This window comes from Myotis daubentonii, chromosome 3 (assembly GCF_963259705.1).
Source record: "Myotis daubentonii chromosome 3, mMyoDau2.1, whole genome shotgun sequence".
In the NCBI taxonomy this organism is placed as follows: domain Eukaryota; kingdom Metazoa; phylum Chordata; class Mammalia; order Chiroptera; family Vespertilionidae; genus Myotis; species Myotis daubentonii.
Genome location: NC_081842.1, coordinates 11,790,260 through 11,814,307, shown reverse-complemented (window position 1 = coordinate 11,814,307; position 24,048 = coordinate 11,790,260). Strand labels below are relative to the sequence as shown.

The window sequence follows — 24,048 nt, the reverse complement described above, 5'->3', positions numbered from 1 at the left end:
AAGCCAAAAGATACCCACATTTATGCATTTGGATCTGCCCAGTGTCCATCCTAATAGGGCACAAGTGCACCTGTACCCCATATCTCTACTAGACATATCCTAACCTTTGGAAATAGGTTTTCAACACATGAAGAAAGCCACCCATATTTTGAAATCTTGGTTTAGTCTGACTGTGAAAGAGTGTGATTGTGTCTTCTTAAGCAACGATTATAAAATTCAACATCTTCCCAGGTAAAATCAGTTTAAGTGATAATAGAAGGTTGTCGTGAAGTCCAGTGAGATGAAAGAGTGAATTATATGTCTGGTTATTGAGAAATTAGACTCTATCAATTTACCTTAGGAGAATAGTATCGACTCTGCAGTGAAACTGACTTGGGTTTAAGTTTCTCCCTTAGAAATTCTGATGAAGAGCAGGGGTGGGATTTAAGGTATTGCATTATTTTTTTTATCACACTCAGGACAAAGAATAATCTTAGCCTCACTTTATAGCGCTTCTGATGGAGTTATTTTTGAATCCCTTTTCTCCACCTGTGTTTTAGAAGCCAGAGCCCAAGTGAAACACAGTTTGCTTTTGGGTTTGATGTGCGATGGTTTCCAGGAGCCTGGCGATAGCTCTCAGTCATAACGACTCCAGCCAGGGACAGAGCCTCTCCTCTGGATCTGGGTAGAATGACAGCTGATGACACACTGGACTTTAATTTTTACATATAATGGTTCTTGGAAACTTGGACAAAGCAATAGTCCACGCTGGATAGCTTAACAATTTACAGATGAGGAAACTAAGGCTCAGAGAAATTATGTAATTTCAAGAAGATACTGCAGTTGTAAGCAGTGGTACTGAGATTTACATACTGACCGACTCCAAAGTCCACAGTGTGTTCACTGCACACTCTCTCCTCTTCCCCCCGCCGCCCTGCACTAACCTTTCATACCTTTTTAGCCTGATCCGTAGACAACTTACGTTATAGAAGAGGAAAAGTAACCCAGATTCTCTTTCATAATCATTGACATCTAATGGGGGTGAGGATAAACTGAGTCAGAAAGGAAGGCAGCTATCATAATAACAGACTAACACCTCATGATTTTGTTCAGGCCATATTTTATGAACCATTCCACCATTTTTATTTTTTATATTTTTATTGATTTCAGAGAGGAAGGGAGAGGGAGAGAGAGATAGAAACATTATTGATGAGAGAGAATCTTTGATTGGCTGCCTCCTGAACGCCCCTTACTGGGGATTGAGCCTGCAACCCAGGCATGTGCCCTTGACCAGAATCTATCCCAGGACCCTTTAGTCTGCAGGCTGATGCTCTCTTCATTGAGCCAAACTAGCTAGAGACATTCCACCATTTTTAGACAAATAAAAATTGTTCAGGGATCTGTAGTGAAGACTGCGTCTTCTGTGCACAGAACCTAAAGGAAAGTATTTTTTCAACCATATTCATTAGTTGGGATGTTCCAAAACATATATTTGGAAGCAGCAGTTTACATCCTTTTGGAGTATTTTAGAGCACTTTAGACTCCTTTCTCACCCCTTTCCCTCTTTCAGGGAAATTCGAATCTTTTATTTTTCATCAGCTACTTCCTAGGAAATTTAATGGTTTGGTAATTTCAGTTTTGGGTTCAGTTAAATTTCATTCTGTATGCTTGAAAAGCTTGAGTGTTCCTTCATAACACTCAGAAACATCAAATGGGATTAAAAAGTCAGAAATCAAATGACATTACTTTATTATAATATAGTCATTCAACCACTAAATTATCATATTTTGGTTCTGAGTCATGAGGCCGCATTGTTATTTCAGGGAAAAAAAAGTTTGAGTAGAGAGATAGCAGTTTTCTTGAAAATGTCTACATTTATCTTCTTTCCTTTGACTCATCTTATAAGGAGAGCATTGAAAGTTAGAAAACACCATGAGCTATTGACAGATAGAACCCAATTCTTTGGTCAGGAAGCAATAAATTGGATGGTAGAACATTTCAGAGAGACGACTTTGGCTTTTTTAAAAATGAAAACAAAATTTTGAGACCTAATCTTGTTCTAGGAAATTTTATTTTTGGGTGTACCTCTAGGGGGCAGGCTAAGAAGGTCTGGATAGAGTTTGACCAGTATTCTCCAGGTATTAGGGATCATTTTTGAATTAAAAGAAAATCTTTAGGGAACCACTTTGAAGTATTCCTAATTTTATTTCATGTTGCCTCTCTGCAAGCCACTCCAAACTGCTACCCAACAATCCAACCATGCCCCCAGCCCCCTCAAGATCTACGACAGTGACCCAATTTCCAACATTTTCTTTCTCTTTTGTAGTCTATGAATATCCGTTAGGGATGTGCTACACGAAGCAATGTGCTGATAACTTAATGCGTGCCGCCATGGGACAGATAACCATGGCCTAATTTTAAATGGTCCCAGGCTACATTTTTGCATATATGCCTTAACCCATATATCTTTTCAGAGCTCTCAATCTCACTCTGCCGCTAAGCGCCCCTATGAGCATAAAAATGCAGTCACATAGATGAAAACTGAAGAGCAATGTACAAGTGTTCAATAATAGAGCAAAAAGATATGTATTATACAATTTTGCCATTTGAATTAAACACTTGAATTTTAGTAAATATATACATATATATATATCACATGTATGACTCAAAGTCTCCCAGTGACTTTGACGTCCCATTTCACTCAGGATGAAATCCAAAATTTTTTACCGTGACTTACATGCTTGACCCGATCTGTTCTGATACTCATGCAACATAATCTTCCTTTTGCTCACTCTGTTCTAGCCCCAGTGGCCTCCCTGCTCTTCCTCAGATAGGTGGAGGGTTTGCCCATCTGAGGTTCTTATCTTCTGCTTTTCCCTCTTCCTGTTACATTCATGCCCTGGGTATTTGCAGGCCTCACTCCCTCACCTCCTTAAGTTTTCTGCCTAATGGCATTGAATCAAGAGTCCGCTGATCTTTCTGTGTGTGTGTGTGTGTGTGTGTTTTTTAATGTGTAAAAATTTTAATCATTATAAAAGAAATAGTTCATAAAATTTGTGTATGTATTTTATTTTTTTTAATTTTATTTTTTAGTTTAATTTTATTGTTTAAAGTATTACAAATAGTAGTACATATGTCTCCTTTTTTTCCCCTTTGACCTTCCCCCGGCCTCCTGGGTGAGGGCATGTGCCAGGGGGGTAGGGGAGGCAGGAATCTTTTCGTTTTTAATAAGTCTTTTATTACCACCCCCCCCCCCCCGACACACACACACAACTCTGTCATTCTCTTTCCTTTTACCTTGCTTATTTTCTTCAGAGCCTTTTCACAATTGATACTATTTCTTTCTTTCTTTGTATTTGAAGTTCCAGGGAGTTTTTGTTCCCTGAAAAATCCCCAGCACCTAGAATCATGACTGACACATAGTGGGTGTGCAATCAATGTCTGTTGAATAAATGATTCTAAAGAGGGTACCCACAAATGTTCCAGGCTTACTGTTGGGGAACTTACCAGAAGGAGGTTATTGTCTTTTTCCTGTGAAATCTACCAGCCTTATTTTATTTTTAAAATTAGGCCTGGAGTTGCCATTATATCAATGGACTCATTTGAATACATTTTTCTCTCTCTCCTTAATATAAGTAGAAATGCTGCCTCTACTATTTTAATTTTAATGCTTTGTCATAGATATAGGGCTTGAGTTAGTTAAATACATGCCCAGGATGCATTAAAAAACAATGTTTTTATTTCCAAAGATATTCTTCAAACATGGTGACATTAAACTGTGCTGCCTGATTAGATTTTCCCCTAACAAATGGAGACCTAAAAAGGACTTATGTCCAATATCAATTATTCATACTCCAACAACTTGTGCATCCATGAGTTGGCCTCTTGACCAACAATACACTGTACCTTCACCTTGAATAGAATGCAGGTTGCTGTCAGGTAAAAATATATCCTGACTTGAATAATGGAGTTTGCATTTATCCCTGGGAGGCAGGCACACGGGGCCATCAGTTGGGTGACACATAGCTGTCAAAGCAAAACTGCATAGAGAGAGACCAAAACACTGTAGTACTTGAGATATTCCTGCTGTTTAACCATCAGTGACTGACATTCGGAGGAGAGAATGGAGGTAGAACATTTATTTATACTCCCTTGTTTCTTAGACCAGCGCAGTCAGCTGAGCAATTCATTGCTAAAGGCATGTGTGAGGGTCATTAAACATTTCAAAACTAATGTACTTCATGTAATTGAAGATTTTTATCTTTTGGGTTGACTCCGAGGTACTGGAAGAAGGAAAACCTTAGGAAAAATGTTGGCCCCTGTGGTCTTTGCGGCTGGACGATTCTCTGTTTCATGTGATGGTCTTTGGCGGCGCTGATACCACCCCTCTTTGTGAATCATGCTCTGTTAGGGAAAGCAGAGCAGAAATGAAGTGGAAGGGAAGGGAGATAGATTTTTGAGATGGTCATTTCACATTGAAGAACTTTGGGCTTAAATCTAATTTTTCCCTTATTAGAGCACTCAAGCAACTCCATTCTATACCTTGGCTTGTAGTTGTATAAAGCACATTCAATAATGAATTCAACCTATACTTTCATTGAATGCCCTGGTATCTTACTGGGTGGTGGGTATACAGTTATGATTAAACAGACATGCCCCTGGTTTTAGGAAACTTATAGTCTAATAGAGAAGGGGGACAGAACAGAAACAAACAATATTTAATTACATTTTGGAATAAGTGCTGGGAAAACAACTCTGGAAATAGTGATGCAGAGTAATAGTAATGGGTCGTTGGAGACTTTCTCAAATCAGGTTGTCAGGGAAGCCTTACCATATGATTTGGTATTTAAACTGAGACCTGAACAATGAGAAAGACAGGGATCAGCATGTGGAAAGGCCCTGAGGTTGGGAAGAGCATGGCAATAACAACCTGAACCAACAATTGTGTAGAGAGGTGGCATAACGTAGTGGGTAGGAGCAAGGACAGCAGGGAATTTCTGGTTGCCACCAAGTTGGCTCATCACCAGTTGCTGTGAACAAATCTCTTCTCTCTTCAGTGCCTGTTTCCTCACCTAAAAATAAGGGGGTTACCTAAGAATATTCCTATGGTGCCTTATAGCTCTGAGTTGATGGGAATCTTTTTATTGCCTTATTCATTTTTGAAAGCTTTCACACCAGTAATTTATTGGTCCCTCATAGGATCACAGAACTAAAAATGATCTTAGGAGATTAGTCTAACACTTTTATTTTGTTTTTAAGAAAATAGTGGCCTAGAGAATTCTTCATTGGCCTGAAGCCGGTTAGTCGTAGAGCAGAAAGTAGAGTTCAGGTTTCCTGCCTAAGTTGTCAAATAAATATGTAATCAAACCCAGAGAAGTTGAGAAAAGACTGTGGTCTATGTTATTTATTTATTTATTTACTTACTTATTTAATATATATATATACTGATTTCAGCAAGGAAGGGTGAGGGAAAGAGAGATAGGAACATCAATGAGAGAGAATCAGAGGTAGAGGGAAAGGGGTCGAGACTGGATCCAGAAGGGCAAGGGGGAAGGTATGCAAAACAGAAAGGTTTAATACAAAGGGTCCTTTTACCTGTTTTTTTCTATTTGACACTTTGTTCATCCCATACTTTTGTGTGTCTTACGTTACCATATATTTGCTCAAAAATTATTATATGACAGAGAGACATTTGGCCCTTATTTTGGTTTCTATTGACATATTTTCAAGACCTTGTCTACAGATAATCAAAATGACAGTCAATTCACATAAAACCTTGAAATAAATAAGTCCATCTAAATAGTTTGATAAAATTATTCTTAGTTCATTTGAATTTGGCTAAACAATAGTGTAGTACTACTTTATGGCTACTTACTCTTTACTGGGAGAAATGGGTTATTTATTGAAAACATTGTATTTTGGCCTGAGCAGTGGTTTGGCATCGACCTATGAACCATGATTCGATTGCTGGTCAGGACCCATGCCTTGGCTGTGGGCTTGATCCCCAGTGTGGGGTGTGCAGCAGGCAGCCGATCAATGATTCTCTCTTATCATTTCTGTTTCTATCTTTCTCTCCCTTCCTCTCTTTTAAATAAATATTTTTTCAAAAAGAGAAAACATTGTATTTTGTGTGTAGTGCAGAAGGCAGTTGCCCATGGCGAGCTTACACTGTTCACTCCCGATGTGTCTGAAAGACTGAATAGCGGGGCATGTCCACCAAGCTTTCACTTGCATGAGATTATGCAGTCTCCTGGGCAAAGCTCATCTACAGGAGGAAAGACCAGAGCTATGTTCCCATAAAATGTTCCAATCTTCAGAGGAGAGTAATCTTTTTATGTAATAAAGGTACAATGTTTATCACCACCATTTGTCCTAAAGCTCTTTCCAAATAGTATGTCTAAGTATGAGGGACAGGAGAGGATATTATGTCAAAACTGAAAGCAGTATTTTCACAAAATAGCCTCTGAGATATTGGGAACATGAAGCATTGCTGCTAGGAGCCCAATGCCTTCAGTAAAAGGAAAAGAGGTATTTCCCCATTTAGCTCTGAATACAACATTTTCTTGGTTTGTTGAGGAATGGAGAGAACATAGGAAGCTCCAGCACACTGGAGGCTCTCCCTTTTCAGTGGGCCAGGCCTCAGGGTGTGGCTGTCGTAATTCTAATGACACCTGGGGCCAGTAGCTTTCAACAACAGAGGAGGACACAGCATCCCAGTCATTCTCCATAATCGCTCAGCCACTGGGGTAGTGACATTGCAACATGAAAGGTCCTGCAGTAACATCGATGCTGGTGGCTGGTCACAGCAAAGCAATTCACACATCTCAGTGGTGGTGCTCAGCAGCATGGCCATGCCAAGCGACCTTCATGCAATCCAGTGGTTGTTGGCAAGTGTCTAGTCAATAACAGTAAAGGGGATCTTGAGAGAAAAAAAAACCCCTGTAAGATGCAACCTGGTAACAGAGAAACCACAAAAAATACCTTCTGGGGATTCCCCAATATATAGGTTGTACTTTGCAAGAGTCTGGAAGTCCTACAGTAGCAAATAAGCCCAAGATAGGTAAATTTTCATTGTTCGTTATATGGCTGTGGCCTGCAGAACCACAGACTTTGTAAATATTTTAATTTTGACATTCATGCATATGTGGCTTTGTGCTGGGTAAGAACTATTTTATTCCCCGATTACCATAGATCTCTGCTGTTTAGGCAGAAGTATCTGGAAGACTACTATTAACCCTTTTCTCATTGAAAAATTCTTCCCTAAGCATTCTAACATATTATTATTATAAAGTTTAATATTTTATTCCTTATAAGTATTTTTTCTTTAAAAATTCTGCAGAGATCTTGAGTTTCTGAAAAAAATGTATAACAGCCCTTAGCCGGTTTGGCTCAATGGATAGAGTGTCAGCCTGTGGACTGAAAGGTCTCAGGGGCTTGATTCCAGACCAAGGGCACATGCCCAGGTTTCAGGCTCGATCCCCAGTAGCGGATGTGCAGGAGGCAGCCGATCAATGATTCTCTCTCATCATTGATGTTTCTATCTTTCCATCTCGCTTCCTCTCTGAAATCAATATATTTAAAAAACAAAAACAAAATAAAATGTATCACAGAAAATCAACAACTCATTCCATAGGACTTGAGATATTTACAAAGTAGACACCAATTTTTGCAATTTACATTGATGTTTACCAACATTCACTATTGTTCCTTTGAAATTAATTAAAATTTCACATCATTTTGTTGATGACCCTTTCTTTACCCCTTTCCCATTACTATTGACTCAATCCTTTGTTCTGATCAGGAAAAAATATAGAACATCCACAAAAAATGTATAGTGGTTTCGGTCCAGGTAAAAGTCATGACCTGGGAGATAAATGGATGAAGTTGTCTGCGGGGATCAGGTGTTGTATCAGAGATAAAAGGTCCTTTTACTCTATGTCTCATCCATGCTGCACATAAAAACTGGAACTGATGGAGACTGAATGGTGAATGGCAACAGTAGGACAAAGCGAAGGATGTGAGTCATTAAGAGTGTTCAAACACGTATAATCATCCACTGGAACTGAAGCCGTGCAAAGGTAGCTCATGATCAGCTCCAAGGTTGCCACAGGGACCTCTTCTAAGCAGAAGGCGAACACAGACATATTTCATTAAAAGTATATTCTCATTGAAATATTTTTTGAGAATTATGAAGTGATACATTTACTGTTTCTAAACCTGCAAAATGGGGCAATAGTAATTCTTACATCATGAAACTGGAAGATGAAATGTAATTATATGTAAAGTGCTTAGAACAGTTCCTTGCACCAATCCTGGCCTCCTCTCCCTCCACCCACCAAAAACTATTGTAGTTATTAATATGATTTAAGGTGACATATTTCTAGGGATGATTCCATTGAGAATCAGTCTTTTTTACAATGTTGTTATTGCTTTTCAGAACTTGGATAAATGCACTTTTACTCTTTATATGCGTCAAATCATAATAGCACAAAAGTTGGTAGCCATTTTATGACCCATTTCCAGCAGTTTTTGTCTTTTTTTGTTTCACTTCAGAACATTCAATGGTGTCCTATCAACATATCCTGAAGAAATTGCAATGTGAAAACTATGGCATCCTATTTTAATAAAAACATCTTCAGTGAATTCTTGGGACAATGCTTCTGAAATATAAAGTACGTTAGGATCCATTTTATGGAAATGTGACTTATGAGGCAATTCTTTTCTGATATTTAGTTGGTATTCCTTCTGTGTAAAAATAAGTCAAATTTTAATCTAAAAGATTACAAAAGTGCCTCTCTTCAACTGGCATGCTGTCCTGTTCCCATCGAATGAGTCTATGAAGGTGAGTGTGTTCATGAACTTGACATGTGCTAACACTGTTCTTAGTGACTGAATCCAACTGTATCTGCATTGGCACATGTCATCCATTAAAAACTAAGAAACTATCGCCCTCTTGTTCAGTTCTCTTACCCATACCTTGGATTATGGACCCTACTTAGAATATACTACTCACTCTCAAATTCTTAAAGTTATTTTAACATGCTTTCATGTCAGATATTATTTGCTGACTTAATATTTTCCATCATTTATGTCTTGTTCCACTTATTGTATAGTTACCCACTGGGGATTACAATGCCCAATAGACAGTTTTTGTTCTCAAAGACCTATGGTCTCAGGGGGGAGACAGACATTTAATAAATCTGTGAAGGGTATAAGCGGGCTACAAAACAAGTTACAGAAGAAGTGAGAGGCCCATCCGCAGCAAGGAGATGAAGGAGTGAGAGATCCAGGGGTAGGTCTCCATGTACATTTTCACAGGCAAAGCAGAAGGAATCAAACTTCTGAACGGCTTCCAAGTTGTCCCCAAACGAGAAGATAATACACAACATGTGCGATGATGAAGACACTGACTCACAATCAGATACAAACATGGGAACATCAGATCATTTGGTTCTCTTTGGATTTTCATCTGAAAAAAAAAATTTAAACGATCCATCCTTCGGGCCATGGAAACAATATGAGAGCTCTCATTCACTTGTCACCCACGACCAACTGTGATTCAGAAAATGATTCCCCTGCTTCCTCGTCACACCAAGCAATGGCAGGAGGCACACACTCAGACGCTGCTCATCCCTGGGTGAGAAGGTGGGAACAGCACAGAAATAGGAACCGAAGAGTCTGACTTGGAACAACTTTTTAAAAACCAATTACGCTTAATGCGCCCAGAGAAGGCAAACTTTCATTCCTGGCACGTGTTTCTGTAGTCCCAAACATTGCGTGGGTGTGTTTTCCATTCTCAGTGAAGGTATTCAGGGTTAGGTTTGGTAGCAGCGTGATCCACGGAACTCTCATCCAGAAGTTTGGTGAGGAATGCTTTTCTGGAAGATGACTTATCTGAGAAGGGGCTGAGATCACGTTAAGGCTTGTTTAGAAGGTGTGTGGTACGCTTCGCTCCTTGCCGAAACACGATGTGCTTTAGTGTGGCTCATTAATGAAGTTCATGAGAAACACAAGTGTTCTGTGTCATCTTCTATAGATTCCTTAGGAATGTAGCACTTACCCAATTGAAATGGCCCTGTGAAGGCTTCTGGCTCCATTCTACCCATCAGCTCTCTAAAAGCAATCTTTTAGATCCCGGTCAAGCACAGCCCTCGGATTCTTTCAGCTGTTGAGTTGGTCCAACCTGTTAGAGCAGTGGTTCTCAACCTTCTGGCCCTTTAAATACAGTTCCTCATGTTGTGACCCAACCATAAAATTATTTCCGTTGCTATTTCATAACTGTAATGTTGCTACTGTTATGAATCGTCATGTAAATATCTCATATGCAGGATAGTCTTAGGTGACCCCTGTGAAAGGGTCGTTCAACCGCCAAAGGGGTCGCAACCCACAGGTTGAGAACCACTGTGTTAGAGAAAAGATTGCCTAACGTCCAAATAATGGAGTTCAGGAATGAGATGAAATATCCTGCGATGGTAGGCTGACCACTAAGATGGCTCCAAATGCTCTCACCCCTGCTGTTTGTGCGCTGGTGTCGCCCCTCCTCTTTTGTGCAAACTGGACCTAGTGGCCCAATTCTAAGGACTAGCACATAGCAAAAGTGACAGATGTCACTTTCAAGATTAGGTTTTACAAGCCTCCCCTCTTGCCAACACTACGTTTTGCGGACATGCTCCCTCATGCTATGCTCTGTTTGCTTGCTTGCTCTGAGGGAAGCAAGCTGACATATCTGGAGTTGCCCTGTGGAGAGGCCTATCTGGCAAGGAATTGAGCTTGGAGGCAGAGCCTTCCATTAAGATGACTGCAGCCTGTGAGGCTCCCTGAGCCAGGGACCCAGCTAAGCCACACCTACACTTCATTTTCTATTGAAACTAATATAATAAATGTCATTGTTTGTAGCCAAAAAGTTTTCAGGTGATTTGTTACACAGCAATGGATCACTACTACCCTTGCTTACAGAAGTGGTGAGGCTAGGCAATGGGGGCACAGAGTTTGGAAAGAGAATGGCATATATATTTGTGTCTGTCTGAGCCACCAACCAGACAGAATCTTTATGGCAGATGTTCTGCATATACTGTTTACAATCATGGCAACAACCTGGCAAGGGTGGTGTTGTTCACATCTTTTGGATAGACTGAGATTATGAAAACTCACTTATTTGGCTCAAAACACTTAGCCAGAAGGTGACAGAGATGAGAGAGAAACCCAAGTCTCTCTTATTCGGAAGCCTTTGTTCTTTCCTCTGCAATAATGATTCATAAGAGGTAAGGGCTGGGTTCACCCGTAAGAGCTTTTTAAAGCTAGTTATGTCACTTTTTCCTTCTGCAGGTCCCAACACAGTTTGCACTGAATTGTGCCGCAAAGTGCCGTTGGACCAGAAGAGCATTGAACGTACACAAGTTCGGCTCTACTCCTTGCAGCGTGGGCCTTTAGTTTGAAAATTAAAATGCACATTTCCACCAGGTTCTGATTGAGGATCTGGTAGCCCTTAGCAGCCTCTCGGGTGATTAGTAAGATGATCATGTGCCTGGCATTCTGGTGTTGTTTTAATTAAGTTAAAAATAAAGCAATAGCACCCAGAGCCCCACTAGTTGCTGGCCTCATCACAGTGTGATGTGTGCCAGATCCTACCCTGGCAACAGCCCCACATTGGCAATGGGTTTGGCTACAAGGAGAAGTTGGGAAGAGAGTGGGTGAGTGGAAAGTGCAGCTTTCATCTGGTGGTGGCAACAAGGCTATGAATTAATAGAAGAGTACACGTAGTGCCACACCTGAGGAAGATGTAGGTGGCCGTCAATACTCCTCTCAGGGCTTCTAGGGCTGAGCAGGGCAGCTGCAGAATTGATTAGACTCTGAAAATAGGCTGTGGTTCTGCCTCACCAACTCTGGGCCGGGTCCAGGGTCTCTCATGGGCTGTAGATTCAGCCCATCAACTCTTATAATAGCTTCCTCAGCCCTGGCTCCGAGTGGGCTTCTCATTGCTCATGAGCTCTCCTGCAGGTCACAGCCTTACTTCCAGAGCAATGGCCTCCTCACACATACTGGTGACGGACAGCGCCATTAGCTGACCAAGCCAACTCCTGGAATAGATGACTGTCGAGGTCTCTTCTTCAGCTCCTTCCTGCTACGTCATTGCGTTTCACATAAAGGATTTTTCTAGAGCAGTACTGCCCAATAAGGTTGCTACTAGCCATGTGAGGCTGTATAGCATTTGAAATGTGGCCGGTGAGAGGGAGGAAATGAATTTGCCATTTAGTTTAATTTGAATTCATTTACATTTAAATAACCATATGTAGATGGTGGCTAATGTGTTGGATAGCACAGTCCGAGAGGCTGTCATGCTTTTGTTAGTGTATTTTTGGCAAATATTAATAGAACATTTTCTATGTGCCAGAATGTTGTATGTATCCATCCAATTTGCACAAAACCTGATGAAGCCCTTTGTATGATTTATATTTTCCAGAGCAGAAAGTTGCATTTTAGAGAGATGAAGTGGCCTGTATTAGATCACACAGGCAGGAGACAGGATTGAAAATAAAGTCTATCTGGCTCCAGTCTTGCGTTTTCTGTACAGAAGAACAAGGCTAGATCAGCAGGAAGGGAGGGCGAAACAAAATAGACACAATTAAAATATAACCCTTGTTATAATGGGTTGTTTCATTTTATTGCTTATTGTAAACATTTTGGCCTCAGCAAATACAGCAGTTTTTAAATAATCATCATTCAAAGCTTTCACAACAAATACTATTTTCCCCCAAGATGTTTCATCTGTGAAAATAATCAGTGAGCTCCAAAAGTCTATCCTGATAATGTGCACATTTATGCTATTGTGACACTAAATACAAATAATAAAAATAGTCATCTCTGGGAGGTCTATGGGTTTGTGATATATTTTACGGGAGGCCATAAAACGACTCAAAGAAGAGAGATGGTGTGGACGGAAATGGCTCCTATGTGGGTAATGATTGCAGACTATAGGAGGCGCGTAATAAATGTTTATTGATGGTGAAGATGATGAGAATTCAATTTCCACTGGTCTTTTCCTCTCCGTTTTTCTTGAGAAATATATGGTGCATTTGCAACGAACATTCTGCAATTCAGTCACAGAGACCCTGGCACTTTGAGCTGCACAGCTTCAGTTGGATTGGGTCTGCTCACACTTGCAGAGAAGAGAGATGAATGAAAGCGGATGTTCTGTGAAAATTGTGCTAAATCTCAGTCACTAGAACAGGCTGGAACTCTTGAATGCACTGTGTCTTCATGAGTAGGACAATTGTCAGTGCCTAAAACCAAGCAAGTCATTGAAAACTCACTAGTTTTTAAATCTCACTGTATTTAAACTGTATTTCAGGCAGATAGATGTATTTGTAAGTAAAATAGGCTATGTATATTAGCTACTAAATTTCCTAACTACAAGAATGGGAACTATAATTTATACCTTAAGGCATTTTGTTTGTTTTATTCAGCAAATTTTTAGCACTGTTTTGGGGTTTCACTGAAACATGACAATGATGTCAGCTTAAACATTTTATATTTAATTGCAAAGTGATACAAAAATTTAATAATCTAGTCCCAATATTTTCTTAGTGTAAATATTAAATACATGAAAAGTACAACATAAAAACATAAATGTTAAGGCCACTTGCAGAAAAATATGGCACATTAGAGTTATTTATTAACTATGTTTACACCTAAAGATAGGCACTTGATAACATTTGGATTTTGGCAAAAGGCAACAAGTTGATATTAATATCCTAGCTTTTCCATTAACTGTGTAACTTTTCAAGGGAATAGATTATGAAAATATCACAAAAGAGAAATAGAAATTTGTCTAAGCTATGGATGAATGGAAATCCACAGAACAGAACCCAAACTTCATTTCTTCCTCTTCTTTTTTTTTCAAACCTGTTTATCTTCATGGTCAAGTTCTGAGACTTTTCTTCCTGACACAAAAAGAAAATATTTGACTTGTGATCTTTTAATCTGAAGTGAAGAATTTGTTGCTTATGGAACATTTTTTTCCCACCATTGAAATAACCTTTGTCATAATACACTAAGTAAAGCCAGATGATTTTTAGGTGGCAGTAATTAGCATTGAAGAGTTCTTGGCTTCAAGCAACTTTGAATCCCTTTGATCCTGTTTTAACTCTCAAATCAAATAGGTAAGATCCAACTATTCCAGTAGTTTTGGGTTTTGGAGGCATACAAATCTACCCCACACCTGCATATAACATGAGCAGAACTTTGAGGTGCACCTTCGACCATTTGATTGAGCTAACCCTTCTAGAGCAAGTCTCTCACAGATCGTCAGCCAGGTTCTGTTTGAAGCCTTGGTAACAAGGCGCTTCACAAAAGCCCTGAAACCAAAGTTCCTATAACCTCCATCCAGCGCTTCCAACAGAATAAGGCACAGAGTAGGTTCTCAGGCACTTGATCAGCATTTGCTGATGAACAGAAGAATGAATAACTCTAGTTCTGACTCTTAAAGCTATGTGGAATACAGAATCTAGTGGTTTCTTTATGTAGTCCTGTCTTACATAAATCTCTTTGGATCAGTGTTGCAATTCCCATAAGCAGCATGATCTTCAGGTATTTTGTGTATCTCATTACTCTCCTCCAAATGTGCTTACGTTGATCAGTAGATCTCTTCAAATGTGGTTCCATCAAACCAAACATAATATTCCAGATGGGGTCAGCTCTGAGAAGGGTTAAAAACCCTGTATCTCTTAGCCTGGACATTGCACTTGACGCATTGTTTGACCCAAAGGACTATTCCTCACAGCAGTCCTCTCCTGTCTGTTTCTGAGTGTAGGCATTTTATTCAGGGCAAGATGTGTGGCTGGCACATATTCTCTTCCAGGAGAAAGATTATTTCCTTGAGTGTCCAGGATAAGGAGGGGGTGGAGAACGCTGTGCTGAAGACGGTGGGGTTGGGGAGTAGGGAGGAGGCAGTTCTGCACAGTATTCCATCTCATGGTTGTAACTATAGGGAGGTGGTGCCACTGAAAAAGAAAAGGAAAAGGGCATCAGGCAGGTAGCAAATATTTGAGAATCCACCATGTTTATGCCACTGGGCTCGGTGCTTTGAGAGGGGACATAATTTTTGCCTGCAAAAATATGAGTTTTATCAGGCTGAGGGCCATTAGTCAAAGTATTTAGGGTTGGTGGCTTAGGCTAAGTTTCTTGGAAATATGATGTGAAAGGACAGATAGAGAAGAGACTAGAAGATAATTCAAGTTTGAGCAAAAGCACAGAAACAGGGGAACATTTTTGTACAAAGCATAAAGTACACGGAGGGGAGAAATGGGAAAGATGTTGAGGAATTGGATAGTATTATCATCATGGTGGACTTTGAAAATCACATAAAGAGTGAACAATGTACAATTATCAAGAGATTTGTTTTGAATATTCTAGTGAATGTGTCTTTGCAGTATGAATTGAGGTGGATCAAAGAAAAAGTGAGATGATGTAAGAGCTATGTGAGGGATTATAAGGGACTCATGGTGGTGTATGTGGCGGGGGTGGGGGAGGATCATAAGAGCCCTTAGGCAGCTCTGAGAACTGAGGTGATGACCGGGTAGGTGGAGAAAGGTGTGGAGAGTAAAAAAGGGTGTTGAAGTATTGGACACCCAGTACTGGGCTCCCATACTTGGAAGGTCATGGAGCCATTACAAGAACAAGAAAAAAAAAAAAAAGAGGATAAGCAGGTTTGCAAATAAGGATGAAGAATTTAGTTTTCTAAATTTTATTTGAGAATTTTTCTTAATTTTTTATTGAAATACATGTCAGTGTGTTTTTAAATCACATTTAATACACTCTATTATGGCTATGTATGGATGTCTGTAGTGATCTCAACCCCATCTCTAGGGTTGGAAGAGAGGTACCCCTTGAGTACATCATATCTTTAAGAACCCAGCCATTCTTCAACAACTGAGCAAACCCTCACCAGGCCCTCTGATGACTTGCCAGTACTTGAATCATCATCCAGATCATGATTCTACTTGGAATTGCATGTTGAATTGCTTACTGTGAATGTAGCCTAGTGTCATAATAACGCAAAAACAAAACCAAAAGCCAGGTTCTTAACATTAGAATGGGAGGAGAGAACACGCACCATTTCAACCACCTTATTTCTAAAGTGTCTTCTAAAATGTGCTTGTACCAATATGATTATGACAGCGTTCTGACAGCTGCATGGGCACACACCGGGCTTCACCCTATTGGTAAACACAAACTGTTTCTTTCGATCCCTTTTCGTTGGCTGACTTCACCAGGAGTTGGATGACTTGAGCCATTTACAGATCTGCCCATCCTCAGGGATATGAGGGAGTGGGATTGAGTCACTTAAGAAAAGAGGAAGATAGAGACATAGTACTGGCTGGGATGTCCTCTAAGAATTTCTCTGGTCAGCAGAGGCTCTGCGAGTCTCTAGTGGTCTGAGCAGGTTGAGGGATTCTCACAAGGACAGTGCTCGGTAGAGAAAGCAGCGATGCTATCTACAGCTTCCCCATGGCTGCTTTGACCTGTGGAGGCGGGGCGATTTCAAGCCTTGTTTCTACAATCAAGTGGAATAAGTCCTGTGGAGGCTAATCACACATTCCCTCTGCATTACGCCCACTCCTTTGCTTCATTCTGTCCAGGAGGACTGAGGCAGAGAGATTTGTAATGAACTTCCTCCAAGCCAAGAAATGCAGCCTCCATGTAAAACAGGAAGCTGCGGCTGGATACCCACTGAACTGCTTCTTTCCAGCATGTGGCTTGAAGTTGTTTTAATATCGAGGCTTTTCCCTGCCGCCCACGTGAGGAGCGCACACCGGATGAGTCTACAGATTGACTACATCGCTCTCTGTCATGAAGCCGCAGCATGCGGCTATGCCTCGGTAACAGAGCGTTTATGTTTTGCCATCTGCATAAAAACTGCCGGAGGACATTTCAGTGCGATTCCCCATGGTTTCCACAGCTGCATGTTGAACAAGAAAATCTAACATATGAAACAGTGTTCTTGCATTCATCTAGCCTTTGAATTTCGATGAAGGGATAATATCATGCTGAAGAGCGATATTTGGACTATCCATCATGAAACAGACATGGCACATCGTTTATGGTACCAGCTACTGGGAGACATTTTTGAAATAATACTTGTATATCTGTGGGCTGTGCTATCTTTCTTTCTTGCAGATAATAAGGTTTCACTAGGAAGCAACTTTGCACGGTATCAATTTTTAGAATTCCGGATTAACTCTAAAAGGATTTGTTCTTCCTTAAAGGTTAAGTCGTCTCTAAAAGATATATGGGTGCAGACGGAGATATGGTGCCTTAGAAATTCTTTTATAACCAATATTCCAATTTTCTGACTTAAGTAGAGCAAGCGTGCCATTTATCCTTAATGTCATTATAGTTGTCTACAATATTAGAAAATGTAAGGATGCTATGAATTCGTAGGAGAAATTTAATGTTTTTCACCCACTCAGGCCAACATTTCTAAAGCAAATGTAAAAGGAAGATGCATAGTGTTATAAAAACTATGCAACATTATTTTAGAAAAATTGCAAACAGAAAAATCATCTATAATTTTGTCGCCACAATTTAACAAAGATTATCTTTATATATTCTCTTTTAGTCATTTGTGTTTTTTATATCCTTGTGGTCATATAAAATGTTATATGCTTTTTTATACTTTCTGTTAGAACATAGTGCCTTTCATTGTGCTATATATTCTTCATAAACATTATTGTTAATAGCTGCATATTATTCAACTGGTCATTCTCTTGTTTTGAGATCAACAATTTATTATTATTATTATAAATAATGAAGTGATAAATGTCTTTCTATACATAGACTTATATTTTGAATTGGTTATTTAGAATAAAATTCTAGGAATCACCTAAAATTGCCTGTCACTTACTATTTTTGTCATTCTTGTTTTTATTTTTTACCTTGTAAAAGCTTCCTCTCTTCTGCTCATTTTGTAGTCTTCATTTTGAAGACTGCTTACGTCATGGTGTTGGTTTGTTATCACCTAAATTATCTGCTTTAGTCATTCTTTAACACAAGTGACCCTGCTTCTCAGTCCCTTGAACATTTTTCCCTTCAAAAATCATTTTCTCACTTTGTAACCAATAATACTACCATTTTGCAAATCTGAACACAACTCTTTATCTTTCTAGAAGACACATTCCAAAACAACTTGAACCGCACCTGAATTTTCTATTTACTGACATTTAAAAATTGATAATTTAAACTGATGTCACCTCTTTTCTGTCTTCATATCTTTATGCAGCTTAGATTTATGGTCCATCACAGAAATTATTTCTGTGCATCCATCATCAACTTTCTTTTCTCTTTCTTTCTCCATTGGCTGAGGAAACTCCAATCCTAATTAAATCCAACATTTTGGCTACCCAGATCTGTATCTAGAAGCTTAGAATAGGAGGATAAAAATGCACAATTGTGCTGATTTATTCTTAAGTGTGCAGGATGTTGGTAGTGCCTGAAAATTGTAATTAAACAGATATTATTCATTCTACCCAACATGACAGGAATAAAAAAACTGTTTCCAGAAGGTCACTGTCCAGAGTGTCAGGGATAGCAGATTACCTTTTCTTGTTAATCTCCTTCCCAGTGCAGAGTAATTATGTTCACTGTCGGGTTCCCCACTGAGCACTTTCAAGGGGTAATGTAACCTTGGCTAAATTATTTTCTACTCACTTATGTGGCCTCCAGACTATCTCTATTATCACAGGGTTAATTAATTACTGTGGGTAAAAACATTTTATATTTCCACACATGGAAGATTTTGAAAAGCCTTCAATTCTACTCTGAGTTGTTTCCCGATCCTTTAAGTAAAAGCTTAATTAGTGTCTTTGAGAAGGAAATGAGAAGTAATCAAGCACATTATGTCTTGAAGACCTTGTCTTTTTGCAGTAAAAATGCTTCTACCATGAGATTTATTATGTTTCTTGCATTAATTGGTTCTCAGAACCATACATTTACTAAAAATGCAACACACCTCTGTGATCTGCCAGTATTAATGATGCCACTATAGTGTTATAACATGTAGAAAACATGTTTCCATGTTTGAAATAGAAAGTGCAAACCTGAAAAAACACAAGACTTCACATGAAAATATTTTGTGTCTTCTATTCTAATTTTATAAATACTATTTTTAAATGTTTTAAAAATTAATTTTAGCCCAGCCGGTGTGTCTCAGTGGTTGAGCATCAAGCTATGAACCAGGAGGTCAAGGTTCAATTCCTGATCAGGGCACATGCAGGCTCGATCCCCAGTGGCAGATAGATACACTGGAAGATTGCTCACTGTAGTCAATGAGACAGCCATGGAAAATATGAATATCTTCCAATATCAGGTGGATTTTATTATTTGTATCTAAGTAATCACCAATCAAAGCTATATAGTGGGGCCTTGACTTACGAGTGTCCCGACTAATGAGTTTTTTGAGATACGAGCAGTCTTCCGGCTGATTTTTTGCTTTGAGTTGCGAGCTAAATTCGGGTTACGAGCCAGCTTCAGATACCCCACCGCTAGCTGGCTCAGCGAACGTCACAGTGAACGCCACAACATCAGCCCAGCATTCAATTCATTGTAATGGTGAAAACTGATTTGACATACGAGTAATTTGAGTTACAAGCTCCGTCACGGAACGAATTAAACTCGTAAGTCAAGGCCCCACTGTATTTCCATCTACATTAATTTAGAAATACACTACATACTTGGAGATTATTCCAGTGAGTTTCTTTAATTTTTTAAAAATATTTTATTGGTTTTTAACAGAGAGGAAGGGAGAGGGATAGACAGAAACATCGATGAGAGAGAAACATTGATCAGCTGCCTCCTGCACACCCCCCCACCGGGGATGTGCCCGCAACCAAGGCACATGCCCCTGACTGGAACCGAACCTGGGACCCTTCAGTCCGCAGGCTGAACATTCTATCCAGTGAGCCAAACCAGTTAGGGCTCAGTGAATTTCTTTAATGTTTCCTCTCTCCAAGGAGTAGAGCATGACGCGTTCCTGAGAAGCGAGCTGTTTTGCTTACCAGGATAGGAGGTGATGGCATTGATGCGGGCAGTGCCGATGACGCCCACCCGAGTCCCGCGGTTGTTTTTCATGCACATGCAGATACATATGGCGATTCCAGCAATGACCCCCATGATAAATACGATTCCAAACACAATACCGGCAATCGCCGTGCCCCTAAAAAAGGAGAAACAAAAGTACATTTATTAAAAAGTCTCATAAGGATTCTTCAGACTTTCAAATACAGCTCAATGACTATATGACAAGTGCTTTTTTAATGAATGTTCTTAAGGAGGATGTTAAAAAAATATTCCCTAGTTCAGTTAACTAGTCTTGTGCATTCCAATGAACAAATGAAAGTTATAAATCGTCAGGGAATTCTCTTCCAGAACAGTAAACTCATCATTCAGATTCTGGTTTTAAAAATTCAGGTATTTATAGAAAACACAATTCTCCAGATATGTTCTCTAAAATAATAATTAAAAAACACACACATTCTGCCAAGTACTTCAACATCAAATAATTTATCTGTTTTCTGTAGAGTATATGTGTTTAATGAAGACAACTTGATACATGTATTTACTTTTCTTTGTGTGATACTGTTTTTTCTTTCCCTTTCTGAAGTTTTTATATTTTCTTTTTACTCCTAGTATTCTGAAATTCAATAAAATGCTTGGATTAAAAAAAAAAAAAAAAAAAAGGCCAGACACTGTAGGAAGCAACCAATCAATGGTTCTCTTGTCATTGATGTTTCTATCTCTCTCTCCCTCTCCCTTCCTCTCTGAAATCAATAAAAATATATTAAAAAAACAAGCTGTTAATATTGAATTGGTATATATTTATATTCATTAATCCCTTTTAAAACACAGAAAAGTAGCTTCATTTTGTTTCCTTGGCAGCTACAGCCAAAATGCCTGCTCTGGAGGTCAACAATGAGGTTGCAACTACTGTGTTAGGTTTCTTAGTAAATCATAATTTTGGTGCCCTTGATCCTCTGATACCCATTAACAATTGAAAATTAGTTATTTAAGACGTGGCAAGGATAAATGTATAGTATAATTTACTATTATACAAAAAAAAATGCAGTAACAAACTAATCTTTCTGCATATAAATAATTTGGTTTGCTCAGCTGTTGGAAAGAGACAGCTATCAATTTGAACAATTTGGCATCACAAAAACCTTGAAAAAAATGTAGGGGATTCTTTTTTTGAAAGAATGCATTTATTTCAGGGTGTGCACATTTTCTGGTTACCAGAAAGACCAAAGTGTGATTAGCCTCACTTCTGACCTCTGGGGAAGGAGGCAGGGGCTGGAGATTGCGTTAATCCCATTGGCCGATGACTTAATCAGTCACACCTGCCCAAGGAGCGCTCCATCCAAACCCTTACATGGTGAGGTTCAGAGCATTTCTGGGTTGGTGATGGGAGCAGTCACAGGAGCTCTGGACCCTCCACTTCCCTTCACCCACACCTCGTTCTATGCATCTTTTCCAATTGGCTGTTATCATATACTGGTGATCAGGTAAGTACAGCACTTTCCCGTGTCGTGTGAAATGTTCTAGAAATTAGTTAAATCTGAAGGATGGGGTTTTGGGCATCCCTGAGACAGAGGGCTGTATCTAGCGGCTTGATACTTGTGACTGATATTTGGAGCCAGTGCAACCTAGTGGGACTGAGCCCTGAGCCTGAGGAGTCTGATTCTAACTCCGGATAGTTAGCGTCAGAATTGTATTGAATTGCAGGACATCAGTTGCTATGAGAATTGGTTGGTGTCAGACGTCCTTCTCTGGTTGCCCAAAATCTTGATAAATGCATATAAGTATCGGGTGTGTATTGTCAAACTCCATGGGTGGGTATTGACCACTTGCTGATAAGGAAAAAGTTCTGAACAAAATTATAGCTTAAAACTTGCACTAATATTACACTTTATAATTAAGATATTAAATGTATTTATAGTGGCTCTAGTGATACTATGAAACTGGTTTATAACAATGCTTAGAGATAAAATAATTTATTCCATTAATAGATTTTCATAAATAAAAAGATTCTGATAAATGTTGTAATTGTTATAATAACATTCACAACACACTTTTAGGCTCAGCACACCAAATAGTAATTTGGTATAGATATTTTACATGGTTTTACTATTAAGTAATGTTTAAGATAAATAGTAGTTATGAAAAGAATATAATTGTAATATTTCCCTTCTTCTCTGACATGATCAATTTACAAAAGCATTTTATAAAGCAGTGTAATATGAGTTAATTTTTCTATTATGATAAATTACAACTGAAGGAAAGTATTTAATCTTTTTTATAAAAGGAAATATTAAACAATTCTATTTATTTATGACAATTCATGTGTGATGAATGAAAGCAATGAAAAATATCATTCCAAACTGTAGGGATGGAAGTAAAATGTACACATGAGAAAAATAAAACTTGGCAAAATTCTTCAGATTATTCCATGTTCTTAATAGTTCTTTCTTTTGGCCAATGCATTAAAATATTGTAATGAAGAGAGTAGTAATGATTTCTTTTTTGAAAAATATATTTTTATTGATTTCAGACAGGAAGGGAGAGGGAGAGAAAGATAGAAATATCAATGATGAGAGAGATTCATTGTTCGGCTGCCTCCTGCAAGCCCCACACTGGGGATGGAGCTCACAACCCAGGCACGTGCCCTGAACAGGAATCTAACTGTGACCTCCTGGTCCATAAGTTGACATTCAGCCACTGAGCCACACTGGCTGGCCTGATTTCTTAATACTTGGTTGTATATATAGTTTTCTGACCAGGAGGATGTTTTTGTGAAATGGAATCCAATCCACTTATTTTAGCCCCAAAGCTGTTTATACTGCAGTGGCTGACTTGCTCACATTCTCTCATCTACTCCACAAAGGTCATGGAGTCGCTTCACTCTGTCAGATCAATGGACAAAGTCTTATTGGGAAGCAGAGAAAAGGAGAGAGAGGATTCCCGGAACAGTTTGGAGATTGAAGCCCTGAAGCCTGAAGGCCAGATTGAATTGGGGAGGACGTGAGAGGAGAGAGTGTAGCGTGTCTTCCATGTGGGTGATTGCATATGGTTCATAAAACTGTGTTGAAATGGAGACTATATGAGACACGCGATCATAAGCTAGATTTAAACAGAAACTGCATGAAGGTTTCCCTGCCTTCTGCCTCCCAAACCGAAAAATCCCCAATTACTGCTAGATAGGATTCTCTCCTTTCTAATGCTTTGGCACAGCTCACCCTTTTGAAGTAACCTTTGCTGAAACTTCACACTGAGGTAATTACCTTAATGTATGATGATTACTTTAGACAGGGCTTTCTTCTTTTCCTTTCTAGGCCTTTTTATCATAGTTTGAGTGGTGGGAAAAAATCACGAAGCCGTTTCTCAACAGTGACTATGAGGATTTCTATTGAAAATCTATTTGTTGAGATTTAAGTCCTAAGATGTGAGAGATGGCATCTGATTATGAAAATACAGAGCCCTCAGAGTAACCTACTTTCCTTTCCATCGACCGCAGCATGGAGAGTTTCAAGTGAATGTGGAGGCTCCCACAGTTATTGGCCTGGCAGAATAGCAGCCACCTTTCAGACTTACACGTTTAAAAATGTAATCAGGTTCCTGTAGGACTGGGGTGGATGCTGGAGGTGGTAAACCTTTCCAAATTAACTGCTGAAACCGTAACAGACCATGATGGCACTATGGACCCCTGGCAGTGAGCCCACAGGCTGTCTAGCCCAGTGTTTTCTCCTGGGGCGCTGCCAACTGCTAGACCGTTCATGACAACGGGGCCTGCCCACCCAACAATTGTGATCCTCTTCCTGGACCTTAGCAAGGCCTCACCCTCTGCTGGACCAGGCCGTGCTTGATCAGTGTCTGCGGGGGAGATCCCTTGTGCGAGGCCTGCCAGTGACCTGCTCAGTTCTGGCATTTGTTATCAGCACACAATTCTCCTGAGCGTGCGACTTCCAAGCCCCAAAGCTGATCACACACCTTCATAGGCCTCATTCACAGGCTCACCTGTGC

General features: G+C 39.5%; 1 protein-coding gene and 1 long non-coding RNA gene across 2 annotated transcripts in view; one reads left to right on the top strand and one right to left on the bottom strand.

Annotated features, from left to right (window-relative positions):
- Positions 1 to 12,601: 12,601 nt before the first annotated feature.
- Positions 12,602 to 24,048, bottom strand: part of CYYR1 (cysteine and tyrosine rich 1) — a 72,781-nt gene continuing 61,334 nt past the window's right edge. Inside the window, exons 3-4 of the mRNA XM_059686777.1 lie at positions 20,031 to 20,188; positions 12,602 to 14,978 (exon numbers count right to left, since the gene is read on the bottom strand). Of these exons, the coding sequence (XP_059542760.1) occupies positions 14,845 to 14,978; positions 20,031 to 20,188 (292 nt within the window). The 3' untranslated portion in view covers positions 12,602 to 14,844. The remainder of the gene's footprint in view (positions 14,979 to 20,030; positions 20,189 to 24,048) is intronic.
- LOC132230002 (uncharacterized) overlaps positions 21,429 to 24,048 on the top strand; it is a 106,722-nt gene continuing 104,102 nt past the window's right edge. The window contains exon 1 of the long non-coding RNA XR_009451785.1: positions 21,429 to 21,533. This is a non-coding gene — a long non-coding RNA (uncharacterized LOC132230002). The remainder of the gene's footprint in view (positions 21,534 to 24,048) is intronic.